Raw genomic sequence first — 20,662 nt, 5'->3', positions numbered from 1 at the left:
TAAATTCGTCGAAAGCAATGCCATACGACGAAAGTACAGAGGATAAGAAAATTCTCAACAATACATAATCCGGAAGAATAGCCTGATGTTAAGGTAACTGCTGTACCGTATGCTAGTCGAATGAGTGCTAAATTATCAAAACGCTTTCAGACCAAGTTCAACGTACCGATTAAATGTATCGTTAGTGAATTTTTATTGCAGCATATCTTATTAACATGTAAAAATATCAAAAACGATAGTTTTGCAAAACCATCGACTGATAAATGCAAATCTCCACGATGGCACATTTTCACTGGTATTTTTCAGAAATATCCGTATTTTCTGACCGATTTTATTGCACCACGTCTCATTTTGTTCCTCAACCGATCTTTTACAAAACCACCATGTAGTTTTTTTTTTTAACTTAATCGTTTCACTGTTACATCCAATTGTTCATAAGCGAAAAAACTTTTTCATTAATAATTTCTGAAGGAATGATTTTTTTTTAAATCTACGTGGTCAATTCGTGGAGGATCAGTTGAGGAACCAAATGGTGCAATAAAATCGGTCAAAAAATACAGATAATTCTTTGAAATACACCAGTGAAAATGAGTCATCCTGGGAATTTGCATTTATCTCTTGATGGTTCTGTAAAACTGTTGTTTTTAATATTTTTTCACGTTAATAAAATATGCTTTAATGCATATCTGCTAACAATACGTTCAATCGGTGCGTTAAACTTGGTCTAAAAACGTTTTGAAAATTTAGCACTCATTTGAACAGCATGCAGTACAGTAGTTACCTTAAATACACGGTAATCGGGCGACTAGACAGCACGATTTTTATACTCTCTTAATTATTATAATTTAAAAAAATGTGCTATTATATATACGTATATATACACACGCTGTTGCATCTGTAAATATATTTGATCGTAGCATTCAGCTGCCAACTCTGACACAAGCAAAGGCCAATCACCTCCGTATTCGGCTACGTATTATCAAACTTATAATTTATCTATTATTTATAGATATTGATGTTGTTGGCTGGTCTGTCGACGCACGGTAGTATAAATATATGTAATAGGAATGTTGCGAGAATCCCCGCTTTCACATTAATCAACAAATCTTGGCGTGCCCGTCATACGCAATTTAAAACTGCGTTCCAACTATCGCTTTACTCGCTGTTTCAGAGATGGGCACGTTCACTCGTATAATATATATTTAATGTACAACCTTTTGTCGAAATTCGCATTGAAAAATAAGCAAAGCATAAACGCGAAATAAATTGTATAAAAATTTGAATAAGTGAGAAAAAATAGTTTAAAAAATATTTGATTCGGGAAAATCCGTGTGAATTTGAAATTGACTATAGGAAAATGGGAAAAAGAGAGAATTTGATGTGCCCATTTCTAAGCGTCGGCAGCAGCGGGTTTGATTCCACGACCACCGGCTACAATTTTTCGACAATCGCATCACTCGCGCAAACATACTTATAGAAAACCCATTTCCAGTGCGTTGTAAAGATTCTGTGTGTCGGCGTGGCTGTTTATTCTCCAGAAAGGAAAATTGTGAGCACGAGCTGCTGTCTCTTCGTCGGATCCGTCCCCGACAACGACGTACGTACAACGTCGACCGAAACGCGCGACGACTCGTCCGAAACAGCTCTCTTTTCCTGTTCCAATAAACAAAAAATGTGAGATAAACGGTGTGTTTCGAGTGGGGAAAAAGTGAATAACGAGAAATCAAGGACCTAGCGAACGCTCACCTATTTTAGTTGCCGAATAAATATTCTCGATGGGAAATATTCCACCGATTCCAAACAGCAAAATCTTGGAGAGAGCAGGTACAAGCTGCGTCGTCGTCACGAGTATGTTGACGCAGTGTCCCCGCTTGTTTATCAAATTGAGACACTTTACGGCGGAAGTTAACCAGTTGTCGGTCAACAATTCTATTTCGGAACGCAATTGAAGCCACTGCTCGCGTTTCGCGACTCCCAACAAGCCCCCAACATTGTTCCGATAATTACAATATATTTCTTTGATTTTCCGATAACGAAAAGCCAGTTTTCTCATCCAATCAACGCCACCCCGAACACCGGAAGCCAGGCAAATTCCATTGTTCGCCGACGCGCATTGAAATCCATCCGCTCCAAAGTTGTACGACGACAGATCCTGACCGTTGTCGTCCGACGCAACATCCTCTATGTGAACTTGGTCGCAGTCCTGTTGGATCAGTAACTATTCCATAATAATTCGCTGCTGCTTCCTCCTCATAACAGTGCAGCTACTACAGTGCAACCTATTGTCCTTATTATCATCGGAACAATAATGACCCAAATAAAAATTCGTTGATTTCCTATTTAAGAATTTAAATTACTGTCAATCACATTTAAGATTTTAAGATCCGAGTTGAATTCATTCAATTTTCTAATTTCCAAATTTCGAGTAAAGAAACAAGTTTATCAACATTTTTTTCCAAACACTACAAAAGTCCATTTGAACGGAGCGTTTGTTCATTTCACCGGAATATCGAATTGCCGTTTAATATGAAAGTATTCAATGTAATAATCGGTCATGGAAAAATTATTATTAAATATGTTTTCGAATGTCAAGCTTCTCGCGACATCGGCTTGTCTGTAAATTCGTGAATAATTAAAAATTTCAACAAAAAAGCGACAATGTGGCAATAACGAATTGAGCGTTACCTCCACATCGTTAAAGAAAAAGTGAGAATCAGCCAAATTGAATATCATCTCCTCCATTCTGTAAGCGAGCTGAGCGAGGGGTGCCGGATCCTTGGCATGTTTCGTCGCAAATTGGCCGGTCAATAACGAATTGAAGACGACTATGGTTTCGTCAAGGTCCCAAATGAATATCCGGTCAGGTCCGGCTTCGCTCGTATCAGCCGAGCCAATACTGTTTCCACTTCCGCTTTGTCTTCTTCCTCGTCGACAAGGCTTCGCGGATGCCCCTAAGCGAAAAATCAATTCGTATGTTAGCCTTATGAGAACATCGTGGTTATTCGAGTGAAAAAAAAAACAAACGATTTCAAGGACTATTTGGTAGCTCATTTATCAACAAATTCAATAAACACCTTCGATGTTGGTGATTTCTCGGCAAGTTGGATCGGCCGTTTCATGCGCCGTTGTCGTCGTGTCCAGCGTTAAACCCGTCTTCGTTGGATCTTTCAATGAAAAATTCAAATGAAATTATATGAAAATCGTGACGATAGCGTTTATCGTATTTCTATAATCTTCATTCTTCTCTACCTTTGTTTTCTACGACTAAAAATTTGTTGTTAAACATTCGTTTCACGGAGCTTACCGGCAAAGTTCAAATTGCTGATATTGAAGGACGTTGGCGCTGAGTGATAACCCGGCATCGGATAATACCCGGAATACTGAATCGGTACTCTGTCATTTCCGTACAGGCTGTTACTGTACGCACTGTAGTCCAACTTCTATCGGAATATTTAGTTTTTATTATTATTGTTATTATTATTATTATTCAAGTGAAACAAGCGAAAACCTATTCGAATAGCCAATTTAACTATTCGATCCAGATCGCCAGATCGAAATAGTTTCAGGCTCGGGCATTTTAGGCATTAAATTTTAACGAATTAATAAAACACAAGGAACAGCTTGAAAATGCCTTTTTTCCGTAATTAAGGAAGATCATGGGTTACTTTTGATTCAAAAAAGCAACCGAACTTTTTTGCTCTTTTGATGATAAAAGAAACGATTAAAATGTATTCTCGCAATTATTAAAATGACGTGTAATTTATTTTTTGAGATTAATAAATTTTTAATATTGCGATAGTGATTGAAATACTTTCGTAGTAAAATCGTCAAGTTAAATGTGACAACAGCCATTTTCTATTTAGATGCGTATGCGTATCTACATTTTAAACCAGCTGGCTCATGGTCTTGTCAAACCTTCCACGACTTGTGTCCTTATTACTCTCGTTAAACTCAAACAAATGTTTTTCTTTTTCCATTCCCAAGTGATTTTCACCGGTAACAGGGCTTTCTCCAAGACATCATTGATATCTAAAAACATTATATTTTCTTATTCTCGTTTTTGGCTCTCTAAAGTTGGGAGGATTCTATTTCATTAAATCCAAATCGTCGCACAGGAAGTGTGCCGCCTGCCACAGGAACCCTTCGAAAAATGAGATTCTCGTTAATTGTTTTCTCGACAACTAGACGCTAACTAGACGATAATAGTAGGGTATTACACCTTTTTTTTAAAACTGTTTTAAAATAATCCTGAGGTCGTAATAAAACCAGTAGAATTTTTATTTCAATTTTATAAGACCGAAAACTGTCTTGAAAACTATTTTTTATTTATGATTTTCAATTTTCGCGCAGAAACGCTAGCCGCCACGTTGTTTCGGTTTGTGACGTCACTCCGTTAGTAAGCAATACAATTGCGAGAGACCAAGTAACAAGATTTGTGAAAATAATGAGTTATAATGGTATGTCATTGGTGTCTCGTGCCTGAATGCAATAATACAAGTGTAAAAATGCCACGAAAATTGTGGATTCATCGCCACCATCAACATATTTATCATTGGTAGATTTATACTTTCTGCTTTCACAAAACCGTTTTTCATAATGCGATTTTAATTGTTGTATAAGCTTGTAAAATTTCAAAATAACACAGAGCGCACAATAAGAATCTAGATTGTTTACTACCGGAGTGACGTCACGTTGAAATCCAATATGGCGGATGGCCGTTTTAGACATTTGAAAAACAGATGAAAAAAGACGATTTTTAATGTTGAATTATAAAATTTACATTGCATTTTTATGAATAAATATTGACGTTTCTCGTTTAATTTTTACGAAATCTATCATAATCATTCATTTTTGTATATTTTTTTACATGATGTAAAATACCCTATTCCGGGAATATATGCACGCCGTATATTTCTAGCATGTTTCCAAATTTCAACTAAAAGTTGAAATTTTCGATTTCCATTAGATTCGCGTGATCATTTTCATCCTTATTGAAATGTACGAAAACGTAAATAACTCGATCATATTCGACACGACACTTGATAAATACAAAATAAGGATGAAACTTAACCTCTCGAGAGCGGGTCAGGTCGTGTAAAATAAAAAATATCGATTTCAACCTAAAAATCCGCGCCCCTGAAAAGGTTAAAAGCCATTCTAATAGATTGAGTCTTACTGCAGTAGGATGAGAAGCGCTTGGCGAAATGCCTCAAAGTTAATAGTATATTACACCACAAGGGCAGAAAGTTTGATATTCCTGCACTGCGCGTCACAATGCCCGAGGCGAAGCCGAGGGCATTTGACGCGCAGTTCAGGGCTATCAAACTTCTGCCCGTGTAGTGTATACTATTTTTCTTCATAGCCGGTCGAAAGTACGTTTCTTCCGAAATACGTATCTATCGATAGAAGATGTTTTGATGCCTGCCCCCGACATTTGCTGCACGAGCGAAGCGAGTGCTGCTGGTCGGGGGGGCAGGCATCAAAAAAACAAGATATTAGCAAAGATAATTAATATGAATATTTGCATTCCTATGAAGCTGAAAATAAATCATTATTCCGAACGACTTTATTTTTGGCTTTCACATTGATTTTATCTGAAAGGATAAATGTATGTTATTCGTTCGGATTTGTACTGTTTTGATAATAGTGCTTGGAAATAATATGGCATTTCCATAACATATTTCCGAATGAATAACATAATCTTATTCGTACAGTTTGCAGATGACTAGACACAACCTTTCAAAAAACACGTAAGCAATATCTGTTCAAACGTCAAACGTCAAAAGTAAAAAAAATAATTACGTCAAACCTTTCGGAATGCAGAAAAAAGTTTTTGCTCCCGCCGAGACAAATGAAGCGCATGCAGTTTTGACAGCGCAGAAATGTTATCTTTCGACTAAGGTGTGCAGAGAAAAATTTTTGCTCCCGCTGTCACAGCGAGCGTGTTTTTTTTTTACCAATGCAGGAATGTTGAACTTTCGGCCCTGAAATCGGGGCCGAAAGTGCGTACTTTCGACCGAGGTATGAAGAAAAAATATTTAATCCCCTGGCCGCGAGCGTGTGTTTTATACAGCTCCTCCGCGTAATACTACGAGCAACATCTATACGGGCTTTTTGTTATCCGAGAAGCGTTTGAAATTCAATCTACGTGAGCGCGTTTATTAGACCGAAAAGAAAAATAAGAAGAAGACGAAGAAGAAAGAGAAAGGCGTAAAAACGTACTTGAGAAACGGAGGATATATTTTGAGGTACAGTGGGAAAAGTTGTCCCGCTGCTGTTGTAACCAGGATACGGCGTGTACTGCGGCATCGAAGATGGAGAATTATACGAGCTCAGATACGAGCTCTGTAGAGTCGACGAGTTTTTCGATACTGTTGCCGAAGCGTAACTCGGCGAGTTGTAAAGGCTGAAATTTAATAGTCGCTCATTATATAATCGACACTTCCTTTCGCACCTATTAATAATCCTCATTCATTTATTTATCATTTGATATATTTACGATGACGAGGAGCTTACCTGTTGTAATATGAATTCGCTCCGTAGAGGCCGCCGTAGTCCGCTTTTTCCATCGAATCCGCCGGGTACTCGTGCTCCTTGTCCTCCGCATTTTCGTCGATGTACAGCTCACCACCGGGCACATTGTCACCCTCCGAACAATCCTGCACTTCGTTCTTTACTTCGGCCTCTACAACAAATTCTGTGTACTCATTCGTCTCTTTCTTTACATCCATTGTGCATTCAGGCTACAATAATATCTTCATAAAAACAATCAACGCGGTTTTTTAAGAAAGTTGAAGCGATATATATAGGACATGATACGAAAAATACATTAGATTTTATTATTCCAAAATAATGGATTGAAAATTAACGTGAATCTTCTTGAATAGCGCTTAATTAGTAATCGAGATATTCATTGTCGAAAATGACAAGGTTAAACACGGGCTCTTGTGGAAGCTTTCAAAAAATTGCAAACTTCAACAATAAACCATCGGCATACCCCGCCAGAAGTTTAATACTGCCTTAAGCTTTCCGTTTTCAAAATTTTTATGTGCAAAGTTGGAAAATAGTTTTAACATAAGATACGCACGCTTCAACCTCCTTAAACCGCGGATTCAAGCGTTTTTTCTTCGACTATAAATTGTTTGAGTGGTTGAATTAAAATGTGAAATTTTCTGGGGGTAGGATTGAATATACGTCAAATAACCAAATTGTGGAACGGTCGATATTTCGAAATTTTTGAAAGTCGTGATTTTAGAGTGGAGAAAAATAAGTTGTTTGAAATTCTTATTTCCAATCGACTGTTTAGCAGATTACGTCCAATTCGTATCTACTCGAAATTATTTGTCTCGATAGTTTTCATTTCGAATGCAATTTTAGCAGATCACGAATATGTCAAAAGTTCATATTTTTTCATTCAAAATGGAGAGTAGTTGTTTTATAGACAGACCAGAAATAGATAAAAAAAAAATAGAAGGTTCATTTTTCGAGGCTGCAATACTTAGATCACACGCGGAACAGCGAGGGCTCGAAAAGGCAAAAGTCAAAATGGCGATGTTTGAAATCCGAAATCACCGGTCTGAATAAATGACGCTGAAGTTTCCAACGTTGGAGTCCAACGAAATGATCTAAAAAAATCTCAAATAGTGTTCCAGTAAATCTCCAATTATTGTTCCCTGCCGAATTTCCAATTCGTCATTTTTCAAGCCACGTCAATAATTTGTGAAATGAAAAAATAATGAATTATAAATTTTTTTTCGTTCATTTCATTGAACTCTGACCGTTCGACTTTTTGGTCTTTCGGTATTTCGACCTCAGTAATATTTAGTCTTCGATTATTATATTTTCGAAATTGTGAATATTCACAGTAATTTTTATTACACAGTAATTTATGAATCGAAAGAGTGATAGTCGAATTTTCGGAAAATCGATATTTCAGTCGTTCCGTGGGCGATTATGTTGCATTCCATTTTCGACGTAAACGTCCTTCGAACCTTGAACTTTCTACTTTATTTATTTTCGACGCATTCAAACCTCAAGTCGAATTCATATTTGTCTCCGTATATTATTATTCGAAGTTTCAAAACTCGAGACTTTAGCTGTTCCAAATTTCAGTATTTCCAACATTTTATCCCCACCTAATATTTCTTCAAAGCTCAATCGAATTGAGGCAACTGGATTGAGAACCATTTTTAAGATGTTGCACCGTTAAAATGGACGAAACTATATCGACTTCCTTCCCACGGAACGAGCGTTCACGAGGAGCGTATTTTATTTATTATTTCGTTCATCCCGTGCTTGGCGACACTCATCATCAAAAATTTGTGCAGTTTTACAAAAAATTGAATAACTTTGACTGATCGACTGTTGCGATAAAACATATTTTACAATGCAAGTGGTTTACCGTTGTTCGGATTGCGAGGATGCTGTACCGAAGCTTGCTCCGTCGACGAAGACACGTTGCCAACATTGTCTAAAACCACTGCCGGTTTTGTCGGGTCATTGTCTTCGGTTAACATAGCACACGTTTCCTCCTGCTGAAGCCAATTTTACCATTAGTCGCGTACGATTTTTATTCCTTTCAAACGAAAAACTGAGATCAGCAAATTTAGAAAAAATTCTTAACAATCCCGCAAGTTAACCGTGGATACGAGAATCCTTTTTTATTTCCTCTACAAAAAGTCGTTGGTGCCCTGCAAAGCTGGTAACAAAAGACGACCTAAAAGTCGCTCTTCAATCGCTCAGAGTTTCAACATATACTGTCGGAAGTCTCAGCAGCGGTACAGGTAATTACAAAAACATTTATTTTTCAATTCGCATTATCATTTCACAACAAAATCGAAAAAAATCGTTCTGAATCCAACGAGGTCGAATAAAATGGCACCAACTTTGTCCTCGATGCAAACTGTTTGCGTTTGTTTCTCAATGGCAGAGAACGGAGCTGCAATTCATGATATTATGATGGGGAAAAAATTGAATTTTTCTGTCGATTAAATAATATTTATTATTGAAAGTAGGAACTTTTACCGGAGTATGTCTAAAAGTATGTCTAAAATGTAAAAAATGTAAATAAAAATGTTAAAGGTGCCGTTTTTTTGAAGATTATTTCAATATTTATTTCGAAATGTTGCACGAGCCTCACGGTGAATTTCACTGCGCTGCACTGTAAAAATTCCCGTACGAATGCTTATGCCAGGATGGACGACGTTGAAGTTTGCAACGTTGGAGTCCAACGAAATTAACGAAAGAAACATTTTTCAATTTTTTATTTCACGAATCATTAGTGTAGATTGAAAAACTACGAATTGCAAATTCGGCAGGTAACAGAATTGGAGAATCACTGGAATTATTGGAGAATTTTTTTTAAACCATTTCGTTGGACTCGAAAGTTGCAAACTTCAGCGTCATCGAGATGTGGCGATGACAGGAACATGGCAGGGGCATGTTGTCGCTACATCGGCCTATTTTCCCATTGTTTTTGTACGCTCAGTCCTCTGGCGAAGTGTCTAAATCACCAATTTATGCCTATTTTCTCCAACGTCAATCTGAGTTCAAACTCGGTTAATCCTATCTCGAAACTACATGAAAAAAATTGAATCGAGTTTTAACCGCGTCCGAGAAAACGGCCATTAGTGTGCTACGGAATTCGGAAGCGAGTGGTCGATACCTACATTGAGGCAGAGATATTTTACCGTGATGCACCGTAAAATTGACTAAACTTTTTGTAAATTTCACAATAAAACTGAAAACGCGGCAAAATATTTAAAATTTTACGGTGCGTTTGAGGGATTAATTTTTGAGGGCGAGCAAAATCTTCGCGAAAAAAAATATTGATAAACATTGCATCAGCGGTATTTTGAGAGAGAGGGAGCTTCTTTGTTGTATTTTTTCGAGTTTTGTTTTTCGTTTCGAGCAGTTTTCACCGTAATCCAACCATCTCGATGCACCGTTTTTATTTTCTTTGTGTAAAAAAAGAGAAAACAATGTCCAATGGAATATCGAATCGCCAACATTTGATTTTTCTCAGAATATTCAAGCTCGTTGCAGAGTTTAAGTTCTCCGAAAAAGATTGAAGAGAGAGAGGTTCGTGTGTGTGAAGAACAATACGAATAATAAAAGTGAAAGCGAGCGGAAAGGCATGCGGCGAATTTCGCTGCGCGCAAACGTAACTCGAACGGGAACTAAAGTACAATTGGTAAGTTGCATAACCGTCGCGATAAACACGAGATGTCGTTGACGCCGCTGCCGTAAGTTAACGTACAAAGATACAGATGACACCTCGGCGCTAACGACCGCTGAATCCTCGTCCGTGTACGTAAACTCGTGTAAAAAAGTGCTCGTGAAGCAGCAAATGTGAGAAGGGAAATGAGCCAACGAAAATATCACGGGGACTAATAAAGTTTTCGACGTTTTCGGCACGATCGAAATAATTCGATCGAACGATCACGGTAGAGGACGCTGCAGTGATTTTAGTCGAAATAACAAATGCCGGACGCGTGCCCGAGGAAAAAATCGCTCCTTCGAAAAATTTTCACAACGAAATGTCCTTCGAAACGCGGTGACAACAATCCACATACCGCATCGATAAGTCGGAGATGACAGGCGAGGAAGAAACGAGACTCGGAAGCCGTCAGACGAAAAGAGCGGGAATATTGTTAAGAATTGCGTGTTGAGAGGTGGAGTAATCGCGGGAGGGAATGAGTAGGCGTACACTCCAAGATCCCTTACGCCTGGCCAATGAAATCTCCTTTCGCAACGGCTATACACACGCCGTGGATAATGTATTCTTTATGTTGCCAAGTCACTAACCATTCTGCTCGTGCTCCGCCCTTTGAGCGCAGTCCTCGCTGGGATACGAGTTACCTACGAATCAGGAGAGCAGGTAAGAGCTAGGGCAGAGAGAAAGAAGAAGACACAAAAGAGGTTTGCTCCTATGTCCAAAAGCTGAGCATCCGCTCTCGTACTGCGGTTGGCTAGTTCGCTCAATTTTCGTCTTTTTATACTTTTATCATTAACTCGATCAAATTTTTTAGCGATACTTGTAACGCGGTTAAAAAAATTGAAATGAGTTCTTTGTCGCAATTGTGGCTCGCGCACGGTCTTGACTCGTTGATTTATTCTCCAACACGAAACCGCTCAACGGGGACGGAAACCACTCAATTTTGACAGTGAAAAACCGTTTTATCTCTTTCGAAAGTATTTGTTCGTTCGATGGAGTTATCTCAGTAAAATTCTGACCAGAGGCGATTTCATCGTACGGTATTATTTTCTCATCTTATTATCGCATTCCTGTAACCTTTATTGTGCCGGAGGAAGGATTAAAATTGTTTTCAAGCCCGATGTGCGATTCCCGCATTAAAAATTGATTTCTTCCCAACTTTTCCACCTTCTAACCACGCTCATGTTTAACCTCGGTGTATTTCGAGCCGGGACATCATTCTTACAGAGATAACCTTTCTCTACACGGAAGTCTTCATTTTTTCAATAACGAATTGCGATAAATAAAACGTCATCGAATTTGGATCGACGAAATATTTTTTTTTTCCGCTTTTTTGAGAAAAATTTCTCGATTATGCGCCACTTTCATAAATTAATTCGGCCCTTGACTCATGTTTTACCAATTTTCGAATATCCATGCGGCAATCTGTATACTATTGCGTCAAAACACGAGTATATTTTCAATTGCAATTAAATACTTGAGCGATGATCGGGAGCGAATAACTGATGAAATATTCGATCAATCGGGTGACTAGTTTCGAACGCACCTCAAAAGATAAAGCGCCAGTGGTAGCAGCGCGAGGATAAGAAATAGTTTATCTCTACAATTTTCAGTGTGGCTGAAAACCAAGACGAATCCGATCTTTTATATCCGAGTAGCTTTGCCGGTAACGCGAGATCACATCTGATAAGCCTGCCAATTCTCTTCTTTCTTCTGCCTCTTCTCGCCTATCTCTAAATAAAATATCGCTCTAGACTTGCTCGAGAACGAGTCAGTGGATTGACAACGCTGCTATGCCCCCCCCCCACTCCCCGCTCCCGCCCTCTGTCGCTCTATTTGCGCGCCGTCTTTAGGAAAACAAAACGGACGAAGGCAGCGCCGCGATCCTCTTATTTTGCTTACGTCATTTTTACGCGGGAATATCATAAAAGTTTGTTCATTTACGAGCCACAAAACTTGACAAAGCCCAATTTAATGGCAGAACTTATATTTACAATAATAATCATTGTGTGACGTGATGGCTTCTCGTTTTTTATTTTTTTGACACACTCATTCCGAGTACGCGTCAAACATACAATGAAAGCTCCGGCAGAGAAACACACTGCGTGTTCTACACGGAGGGAGAAAGGGAAAGAGACGCGTCCCATGAGAGAGCAGCAGCAGCAGGTATAACAAAAGAAAGGGAGTGAGAGGACGATTGTTCTTTCTGTTGAAAACTCAAGAATGGATATGTGTTCGGTGGTGCATGTTAACCAGATGTCAGAAGGTTCGCGAGAAACAACGCGAATTCTCGGAAGAAGAAAAATAGATAACCACAAAAAGAATGATATTTGGCTATGAATTTTGAAATTTGAAAAACAAGCGAACGCCGTATTTGACAGGCTTGGTTTGCATCGGTACGCTGCTTCCACTAATAAAACCGTAAATAGTACGAAGCTGGGAAAAGCTATCGCGACATTTTTTCCAAGCCATTGATGCGAGAAAACTTTTATTTATAAAATATTATTGAATTATTGAAAAAAAATATTCGAAGTATCGTTTCGATCTATACGAGTGTGAAGGACGAATGTGCGTGTTTTGAAAGTGCACATTTTTTGGACCACTCGTTCTAGTGGGCTGAAAAAAAGCGCGGTCGATTTGGCTATTTTTATCCCAAACGTGGATCAATCGATTTCGAAAATTCTAGGTAGTGCGTGGCTAATTCATACCTTTATGACAAAGCAGCGTAAGACTGCATCCTCCATTTTGAGAATAATCGAGGTTCGAAATAAAAAAAAAAATCAATTTTGTCACATGACGATACGCTTCTACGAAGGGCAATGGAAATGCTTATTTTTCCGTGTAACATTCTCTGCGTGCACGTTTTTTCATCAAAATGAAAAATCAATGTCGTTATATCATTTTTTACAATAAATTTTTTTATAAATAAATCGTTTTGTATTTATATTTTTATTCAGATTTTATATGAAGTGTGAATGAGAAGGAAGCATCGGGGAAGGCGAACTGGGACAAACGAATCAAATGATTAAGTCAAAGTCAAACCTGGTTGGCCGGTCGTGGCCGTTATTTTTGTCGGTAAAAAACAGAAAGGAGGAAAATTCGGTGGTTATCCACTCTTCGAGGGGCAGCAGGAGTGGCAGCTTTTGTGTTCCGGGATGATACAGAGTGGCGGCGGCGGCGGCGGCGGTATTATCGATGATGGCTGATGTTCCCGCCTCCGGAGGTTTCACGCCTGAGCCTCATCCCTGATTCGAGATTTTTTTTTCGCCTGCTGCCTCTCTCTTTCGCGCAAATATCCCGCATCAATCACAACGAGAACTCTTTTTCAAGTCCTTTGCGCTTATTTTTTTCACACAAAAACTCGACCTCGTTGATTGCAGTTAACAAACGTGTCTTCTTCCCCTTGATGTATCCCAAGTCCGCTTAATTTTTTTTGCCGCCGTTGCACTCGAACATTTGATTCGGTTGCTCGTGAATGCATTCGAGTCGCTCCATATCGAACGCGTAAAACTGCGACGGTGCTTATCGTCAAAATAAATAACAAGTAGGAATTGCAATGCTGCCCGAGCAACGATTAAAAGCAATTAAAAAAAGATAACAAAAAGTTTGTTTCTTCACTGTTTTGTCTGACTGCTGCGCCTGCTTGGACAACGGGACGGAAAGTCGGAAGACACGGGCGAGGAAAAGAGCTCGTATGTTACACTGGGAAAAATCACCTTTCGAGCTTTTCTCACGCACAAGCTCCGCTGTTTATTAGCCGCTCATTCACGATGAAAGAAATTCGCCGAGTATTTTCACTTATCACTCACTATACACGGGTTGTCGAAAATTATTCGTCAGTAGTGTTTATCCTTGATTTAGCACGGATTCGTAGGAATTGTTTCGGAGAGAAGAAAAAAAAATAAAGAATTTGTTCGAAACGCGATGATATTTGAAAACTTTTTCCCGGCTTTTTTAAAATGGATACTTGCGCAGTGCTACGATTTGAAATACCGTGTATTTATTAAATATTTATTCCGTCAGAATTGTCCCGCGTCTTGTCTCTCTTTGGCTGTCTTGGAATATGGCAAAACTGTCGGCCAGCAGCACACACGTCAGTCGGGGCTTCGAGTTTGGTGGCCGTTTGCTCGTTTCCTTCCCGGTGCGATGCTGTCCGTCGACTGTTTTCTCTCTCTTGCTCTGCGGCTGCAGCCTGTGGAGTTCTGAGCATGCGAAATGTCGCCTGCCACCCCCGCCCGGCGATCACGTGGTCCTTTGTCGATTCTCCCCTCTTTTCGCCCCGCTCTGCGCCCTCGACGCTGATGCCCACCGCCACCGCCCGCATTAATTGAAGCGAGACGAGATAATGATCGAGGCGACTCTCCCCGCCGGTTAGGACCACTCCGCGAGATAGATGCGCGCACGGGGAAACGAGGCAGCGTGTCAAAATCCATATACGCACAGCATGTAAGTATTTACACGTCATATTAAAACGTGCGTGTGGGTAAGGTGTTGAGCAGGGTTGACCGTCGCATATAGAAACGACTGGAACGGGAGTAGGGGGGGTTGAGAACACCGACGACACCGCCGAGGCGGAGGCCCGCTCTACCCATCCTCCCGCTTCTCCTCCCCCTTCTATTTAAGCCTTTGAACGAATAATTGTCGACCGCTGTCAACGTTAATTCGCTCCAATGACTCTAGGAACTAATAACAACCTGGGTCTCTCGCTCTTCGAATCCACTCGTTCTCCGTGCCTTTTTCACGTTTTCGACTAGCATGGAAACGAGGGCACGTGTGTGGAGCTCTCTGGAAAAAATTGCTGACCGCGGACGAGTTTCATTTGTACGACAGGCGGAAACTTTTATCGTATTCCGCAATAATTTTGGTCAAATTTTTCTTCTATGCTTTTCACGGTTGTATAAATTTCCCAACTAATATGGGTATTTGTGGGAGGAAAAACTCGGCATTGTTATGCGATTGCGAAAGTGAAAGAAAAATTTCCGATGCTGCTGTAAGCCGCGCCGTGCCGCGCGCTTTAATCCTCGTAAGCCGAGCGTTTTCACGCTCGAGTTAGAACGCCCTAAGATGCGCCAGAAATTCTTCCGCTGCGCTAATCCTACAGTAGAGTTCTTCGTCTGTTTTGAAAAAAAAAAAAAAAAAAAAAATGGACGCCCGTTTCTGCGAATTCCAAGTCCCAGCAAGTACTGCGCGACTTTTTCTCTCCAAATGTTTAATTTTAACTGGGCAATAATGCGGCTAAAAACTTCGCGGTTACTTCGAAATCCTTACGTATGGTGAAAAATTAATTGAGGATTCCAAGATTTCATATGGAAAAGAAAATGGTGCTGCGGAAAGAAGAAAAACGCACAGATTTTATTACCCGACGACCGAGAACGATTTGCGAATCTCTCCCGCTTTTTTCAATGTCGACGCACTCCCCCCCCCGCCAGTACTCTCGTTCATCGCGCTTTCTTCGGAGCTGTATAGACTCTAACCTCGGAATCCACGGTTGGGCCAACGCAACGGCCATGCACCGATACCGAGTCTTCGTGTCATACGAGGGAGTTTTCATACCATATACGTGTTTATTATTTGCGTACGGTTATACGCAAGAGGCTAAAACTTAGGCGTGTGTGCGTGTGTACACAGCGAGCGGGCGAGGAAAGCGCAGGCGCAGAGGCAGCTGTCACCTTACACCCGAACGAGGAGGCAAGAGGCATGCCGGGGCTGGCCAGGCCATTCTCAACTTATCTCTAGGATCTTTGTAAACATGTCGTGAAATCCGAGTACCCCGACAGTGGCGTAGAGCAACGGGGGTGGTTCCTTGTTAGAACTTTCTGCCGCCCCTCTCTTGCTCACTTGCCACATGCAGCCAAAGGACACAAAGACAAAAGTGCACAGCAGGGAGAGGAGAAACCTTTTGCCGCATTACGAAACTCTCGCGGTGGTCCTGTTCTTTCGAGCGTTCACGACACACGCTCTCTCCCTTTCGCCTCAAAATCTACCTCATTTTTCTGCCAGTTCAGTGGGTTATCTTCGTCATTTTATTTAATCGCTGTTCCTCCGTGTATGCTACGAATAAAGATGGATCAAATTCCATGAAACCGTATTGATTTTATTAAACCTCCATTTCCCAAATTCTCCCAAGTTTTAAAAGCGAAGCTTCATTGATTAGAATAGTTATTCGCCTAGTGAATTGACGACACGAAGAAAAAACGTGTCCGTGTCAATAACTCGAGTGTCTCGAAACAATGAAATTCAAGTACAAAGTCAATAAAATATCGTCCAAGGAGGACGAATTTGAATCTTCACCCACATTTTTTCTCATCATCTGGAATATTTATAACGACTATTTAATATTTTCCAAGTCGTTTATACGCTGAGCAAGCTCCGCTGGCCGGGGGACAAGAACCGCAGCATCGTTGAAACATAATACGGGAGTTGCAGCACCAGCAGCGTGCGAGGTGAGCGACGCTTGGATATAAGGAGGGACGAGGACGAGAAGGATAAGAACGAAGAGGAACGGCGGGGGAAGGGGAAGAGTTCAACCATGCGAATGCAGAATACTTGCATATCTATATAGACCGTTCGGGAGAATAAAAAGAGAAAAAACGAAGCAACGAAGGCGACGCACACGTTCGAATCAGATTACATCTCGAGCTCCGTCAACTTACTTACCGCTTATCTCTCTTCTTTATTATTTTTCGTTAACCTTTTATTCGGACTCGGAGGTTTCCTTCGATTTCGCGCCTTCCAATTATATTTTGCTCATTTCTTGTGTACCTCGGGCTAAATAAGTGCTCATTTCCTCTGGATTTTGCACCGTTACTAGGCACACGAATAAAGTGATAATTTAGAAAAATCCTTTAATTCCTTATCACCTAGTCTTATCGTTACATCTTCTAATCCTAAATCCGTTGTATTTTGTGGCGGTCTGTCCGTCCGTTTGTCTACCCGTCGGCATTAATGCACTTTTGTCGCTTAAAATTGTGAAGAATGAAGCATCAAGAACGTATTTTTCGGAAAAATAGTGTGGCGGCGGGCTACTCGTTATCGGCCGAGCTCGTTTGAAGGTACACCGGCGTCTGACCACTCTGACCAACTTGTATTATTTGTGGTTGCGCTTGTATCGGAGCAGCTTGTATTATTATCGGTTGATTACTCCCGCCTTGTACTTGCATTCGAATCATCTGCAACTGTTGCTGCGTCAGCTGAATCTGTAACGAAAAAAAGGAATGGACGTTAGGGAGAGTCCAGAGAATCTGGTTGGGCGACGTGCAACGAATGCCTTCGAACCTTTTCCTCTTAAATTTTCGGTAACATTGCTATTATAATATTCCTTAAAACTCACGGGTATCTGCTGTATTTCTCCACTCGGCGTTACGATTTGTTGAACAATCTGTATACCACCTCCCTGGGAATTGCTCGTTTGTTGAGATTGTTGCAACTGTATTACTTGTTGATTGGACGATTGCTGCGGACTGTGCACGGTTACCGTTTGAGTTGTACCAGCGTTACTTTCCTGCAACGATTACGAAAAAACTCATTAAGCGTTGCTCAATTAACTCTCTTAACGTTTTTTCATCCTGCTCGATAAAACTTTTACACGTTTTTCTCGATTCTCTTTAAAGTTTAACGAGAATTTTTTTAATCGAGGTAACGATAGAAAAATCGAATGAGAATCGTCGGAGCGAAGACGATGAAACAGAGCCAATCGTATTATATGAACGTAAGTTCCAAGTGTCAAAAACAATTACAATTTCCTCGTTTCTATGGTTTTTTATAACGGAAAGAATAACTTACGATAAATTTTAACAAAAATAGTTAAAAAACGAAATGCGAGCAGTTTTGTAATTAAAAAACTTGGCCAGTTTCCAGATCACGCACAACAATTTTTTCTACTTTCTAGCTCGGGAAAACGGCCGATAGTAACATTAACTCCGGTTTAATTGTATATTATCTACTTTGTCTGTCTTCATTTGATGCGGAACTGCTATGAAATGAAAAAGTTATGAGAAAAAACAGTAAATTTTTAACCTATCAATTACGGATGGTTTTTGACCAGGTTTTGGGAATATTGAGACATTGATAAACACTCACCTGTTCAACGGGACTGCCGATGTTAATAGTTTGAATTTGACCAGTAGAGGGTTGTACAATCTGTATTGGTTGACTGGTAGTTCCGTTGTTCTGGACACTTTGATTCGCAGAGGCTTGTTGTTGCGCCAGTTGAAAATAATAATGCACCTGGTCCGAATTCATGGAGGTTCGCACGATACTCTCGTTCTGAGCTTTGCTCTGTTTCAGCTCATCTCGCGGTACAATATCAATGAGAAAATCAAATTGGTCATATTTCGTTATTGCCATTGCAATGTCGTTTCTCTGCAATGTTCGACGCTTGTTGTCCTCCGTGTGAACCCAGGCCCTTAGCGTCAACTCGTGAATAAATATTTCTGCTGCTTTTGAGAACAACATGGGTGCCTCGGCGCTTATCATTTTAACATCTCCGTCTAATTTCATGATCTTTTTAATCCTCGCTAATGGTAAAGATTGAGTTTTCAGGTCCATCTGCAATGAAATAATTGATTTTTTTTTTCAACTCGGAGGACAGAGTGTATGAGCAAAATAAATACGAAAAACTCACGGTGGTAATTTTTTTAATTTCCTCTGTGACTTTGGGCCAAAAAGTACCCAATGCTTGCTGAGCCTCGGAACTTCCGGGCGAAGCGATCTGTAGATCCCCATTCGAATCTCCTTCAACTTCGCTGTCTTGATTGCTGAAATGATACACAACTCGATCGAACAACCTCAAAATTTCAAACCCCTACCGTCTTTTATTTGTATGCACTCTTCTTTTCCTCAACGCAATTACGCAATGGCCCAAAAAATACGTGTGCTTGTACTGGAAGATTGGTTTTCAACCGAGCATAACCTCAAAACAACAAACTTAACCGGGATCGTACTTACGCGTTTACAAAGAACACAGACATCTTGAATTACGGCAGCTGGCACTACAACAGGGTGTTTTCACGGATCGAACAAATTTTTATAATTTACTAGCCCGGCAACATTTTTTAACTGCACGAAAACAACAGTCCGATTGTACTTGGTTGTGTTTGAAAATAAGGCGGCTGATGGCTGATGGATCGCGACGAACGATTGCTCGGTCCAAATATTTCCGCCGAAAATTTCACCAATCCCGCTCTCTCTTTCTCTCTCCAATAGTCTATATCGTTGTCTACGTATCACACCCCTCCTCACAGACCTATTCTTTCAATATTCTTCACTGTGAGCTATGAAGTACAGTGAGTCCTACATATATATAGGTATGGTCTACCGTGTAGTCGCATGTACCGGCAAATTGGTAGTAAATCAGAGTATCGAATCACACCGTACGTTAGGTTATGTTCTTTGAAACCAATATGCAAGATTTTTATTACGAAAACAAAATTGTCGTTCGATCGCACTACCCGAATATCGAAAACTCTTTAACGCTATAAGAACGTTCGTTATTGCTAATTTGGAAACCACTGGGTATTTATGTACTGAAACTATATTTTAAAAATCGAACAAGGTTTAAGCCGCATCCGGAAAATAACCAACAGCGACTTCAATGATAATAGGAAACGCCGTACAGTGGTTTTAAAACTGTAGAGACAGCAAAGGCTTCGCGATTTCGTCACTGATAACTCGAGTTGTCAAAGTTTTAATTTTATGAGTTTCAAGGCCACGCACATGGCGAGTACTGGAACGCGGGAAATTAATCGAAGAGGAAAAGAAAAAAAATGATGAAACTGCATATGCTCGGGCACACCACGGAATCAAAGAGAATATTAATTTTCGCTCAATTTGATATATTTAAGAAATTCCACTTTCTCACATTTTTTTCGTTTTCACGACATGTTTGGTAAATAATTTTCCTCTTTAATTAATGATTCTTTGATTAATCAAAATGTTTGTTTGATAATATCTTTTATTGAACGAAACACAAAAAGGCACAAATAAGTTAGCCGCAAAATTTGGAAGTTTTATCGAATTTAAGATTTCAGACGCCGATCGATGCGTAATTTGTTTTTCGTTCGAATTTTTTTAATTGATATTTTTCCAATAAATGAAAAAGATATACTAGAAGGATGAAATTTATTGGAATATTATATAGTTTTCATGTTCGGTATCTCCATCCGGTGCTTCCCACCGGAGAGTTGGATTTACTGGAAAAAAACTCCTGGGTTTTGTTACATGTGCCGTAGTTTTTTGAATAAATATTTGACCGTTTACATCAGAATACTTTTAAACCCTGCATATATAATCAAACCTAGGTTTTTCCCTGCAATTAAGCCCAATTCGTTGGTGAAAAGCATTTTTTTTTTAAATAACGATGAAACAAAAGTTCGAACACGATTATAATTGTTTCTATAATTATAAATTGGATAAATAACTAAAATCGATAATAAAAGGCTATTTCTT

The 20,662-nt window shown here is 39.8% G+C and overlaps 2 protein-coding genes and 1 long non-coding RNA gene across 8 annotated transcripts; 1 reads left to right on the top strand and 2 right to left on the bottom strand.

The window, feature by feature from the left end:
- Nucleotides 1-889: 889 nt before the first annotated feature.
- eya (eya transcriptional coactivator and phosphatase 2) lies at nucleotides 890-14,478 on the bottom strand. 6 transcript variants are annotated; one of them, XM_043422646.1, is made up of 9 exons: nucleotides 13,259-14,478; nucleotides 8,402-8,534; nucleotides 6,517-6,697; nucleotides 6,223-6,406; nucleotides 3,305-3,440; nucleotides 3,075-3,164; nucleotides 2,686-2,951; nucleotides 1,747-2,212; nucleotides 890-1,653 (listed from the first exon to the last, which is right to left on the bottom strand). In XM_043422646.1, the coding sequence occupies exons 2-9, from the start codon at nucleotides 8,514-8,516 to the stop codon at nucleotides 1,472-1,474; spliced, it is 1,620 nt and encodes a 539-aa protein (XP_043278581.1). In that variant the 5' UTR covers nucleotides 8,517-8,534; nucleotides 13,259-14,478; the 3' UTR covers nucleotides 890-1,471. The 6 variants fall into 6 exon arrangements, with proteins under 6 accessions (XP_043278581.1, XP_043278579.1, XP_043278580.1 ...); XM_043422644.1 differs by having other exon boundaries at nucleotides 1,747-2,218; nucleotides 13,259-14,477; XM_043422645.1 differs by having other exon boundaries at nucleotides 1,747-2,218; nucleotides 8,402-8,531; nucleotides 13,259-14,477.
- A 37-nt stretch (nucleotides 14,479-14,515) lies between these two features.
- LOC122412802 (uncharacterized) lies at nucleotides 14,516-16,299 on the top strand. Its single transcript, XR_006261432.1, has 2 exons — nucleotides 14,516-14,662; nucleotides 15,845-16,299. It is a non-coding gene; the product is annotated as an uncharacterized lncRNA (long non-coding RNA).
- A 745-nt stretch (nucleotides 16,300-17,044) lies between these two features.
- Nucleotides 17,045-19,897, bottom strand: LOC122412795 (nuclear transcription factor Y subunit gamma-like). The gene is made up of 5 exons (XM_043422660.1): nucleotides 19,163-19,897; nucleotides 18,840-18,972; nucleotides 18,296-18,763; nucleotides 17,547-17,717; nucleotides 17,045-17,412 (listed from the first exon to the last, which is right to left on the bottom strand). Exons 1-5 carry the CDS (start codon nucleotides 19,183-19,185, stop codon nucleotides 17,239-17,241), a joined length of 969 nt encoding a protein of 322 aa, XP_043278595.1. The 5' UTR covers nucleotides 19,186-19,897; the 3' UTR covers nucleotides 17,045-17,238.
- Nucleotides 19,898-20,662: the final 765 nt, after the last annotated feature.

The sequence above is a fragment of the Venturia canescens genome, chromosome 6 (genome assembly GCF_019457755.1).
Source record: "Venturia canescens isolate UGA chromosome 6, ASM1945775v1, whole genome shotgun sequence".
NCBI classification, from domain to species: domain Eukaryota; kingdom Metazoa; phylum Arthropoda; class Insecta; order Hymenoptera; family Ichneumonidae; genus Venturia; species Venturia canescens.
This window is presented reverse-complemented; position numbering and strand designations above follow the sequence as displayed.

What these genes read in the sequence shown, in the direction of transcription:
- eya (XM_043422644.1), bottom strand. Translation starts at nt 8,516, where the DNA reads ATGTTAACCGAAGACAATGACCCGACAAAACCGGCAGTGGTTTTAGAC. An exon ending in ATATATCCTCCGTTTCTCAA is followed by an intron (nt 3,441 to 6,222) that starts GTACGTTTTTAC and finishes ATATTCCGATAG; the next exon opens with AAGTTGGACTACAGTGCGTA. An exon ending in CAGCAATTTGAACTTTGCCG is followed by an intron (nt 3,165 to 3,304) that starts GTAAGCTCCGTG and finishes TTTCATTGAAAG; the next exon opens with ATCCAACGAAGACGGGTTTA.
- LOC122412795 (XM_043422660.1), bottom strand. Translation starts at nt 19,185, where the DNA reads ATGTCTGTGTTCTTTGTAAACGC. An exon ending in TCTGTGTTCTTTGTAAACGC is followed by an intron (nt 18,973 to 19,162) that starts GTAAGTACGATC and finishes GTATCATTTCAG; the next exon opens with CAATCAAGACAGCGAAGTTG. An exon ending in GAGAAATACAGCAGATACCC is followed by an intron (nt 17,413 to 17,546) that starts GTGAGTTTTAAG and finishes TTTTCGTTACAG; the next exon opens with ATTCAGCTGACGCAGCAACA.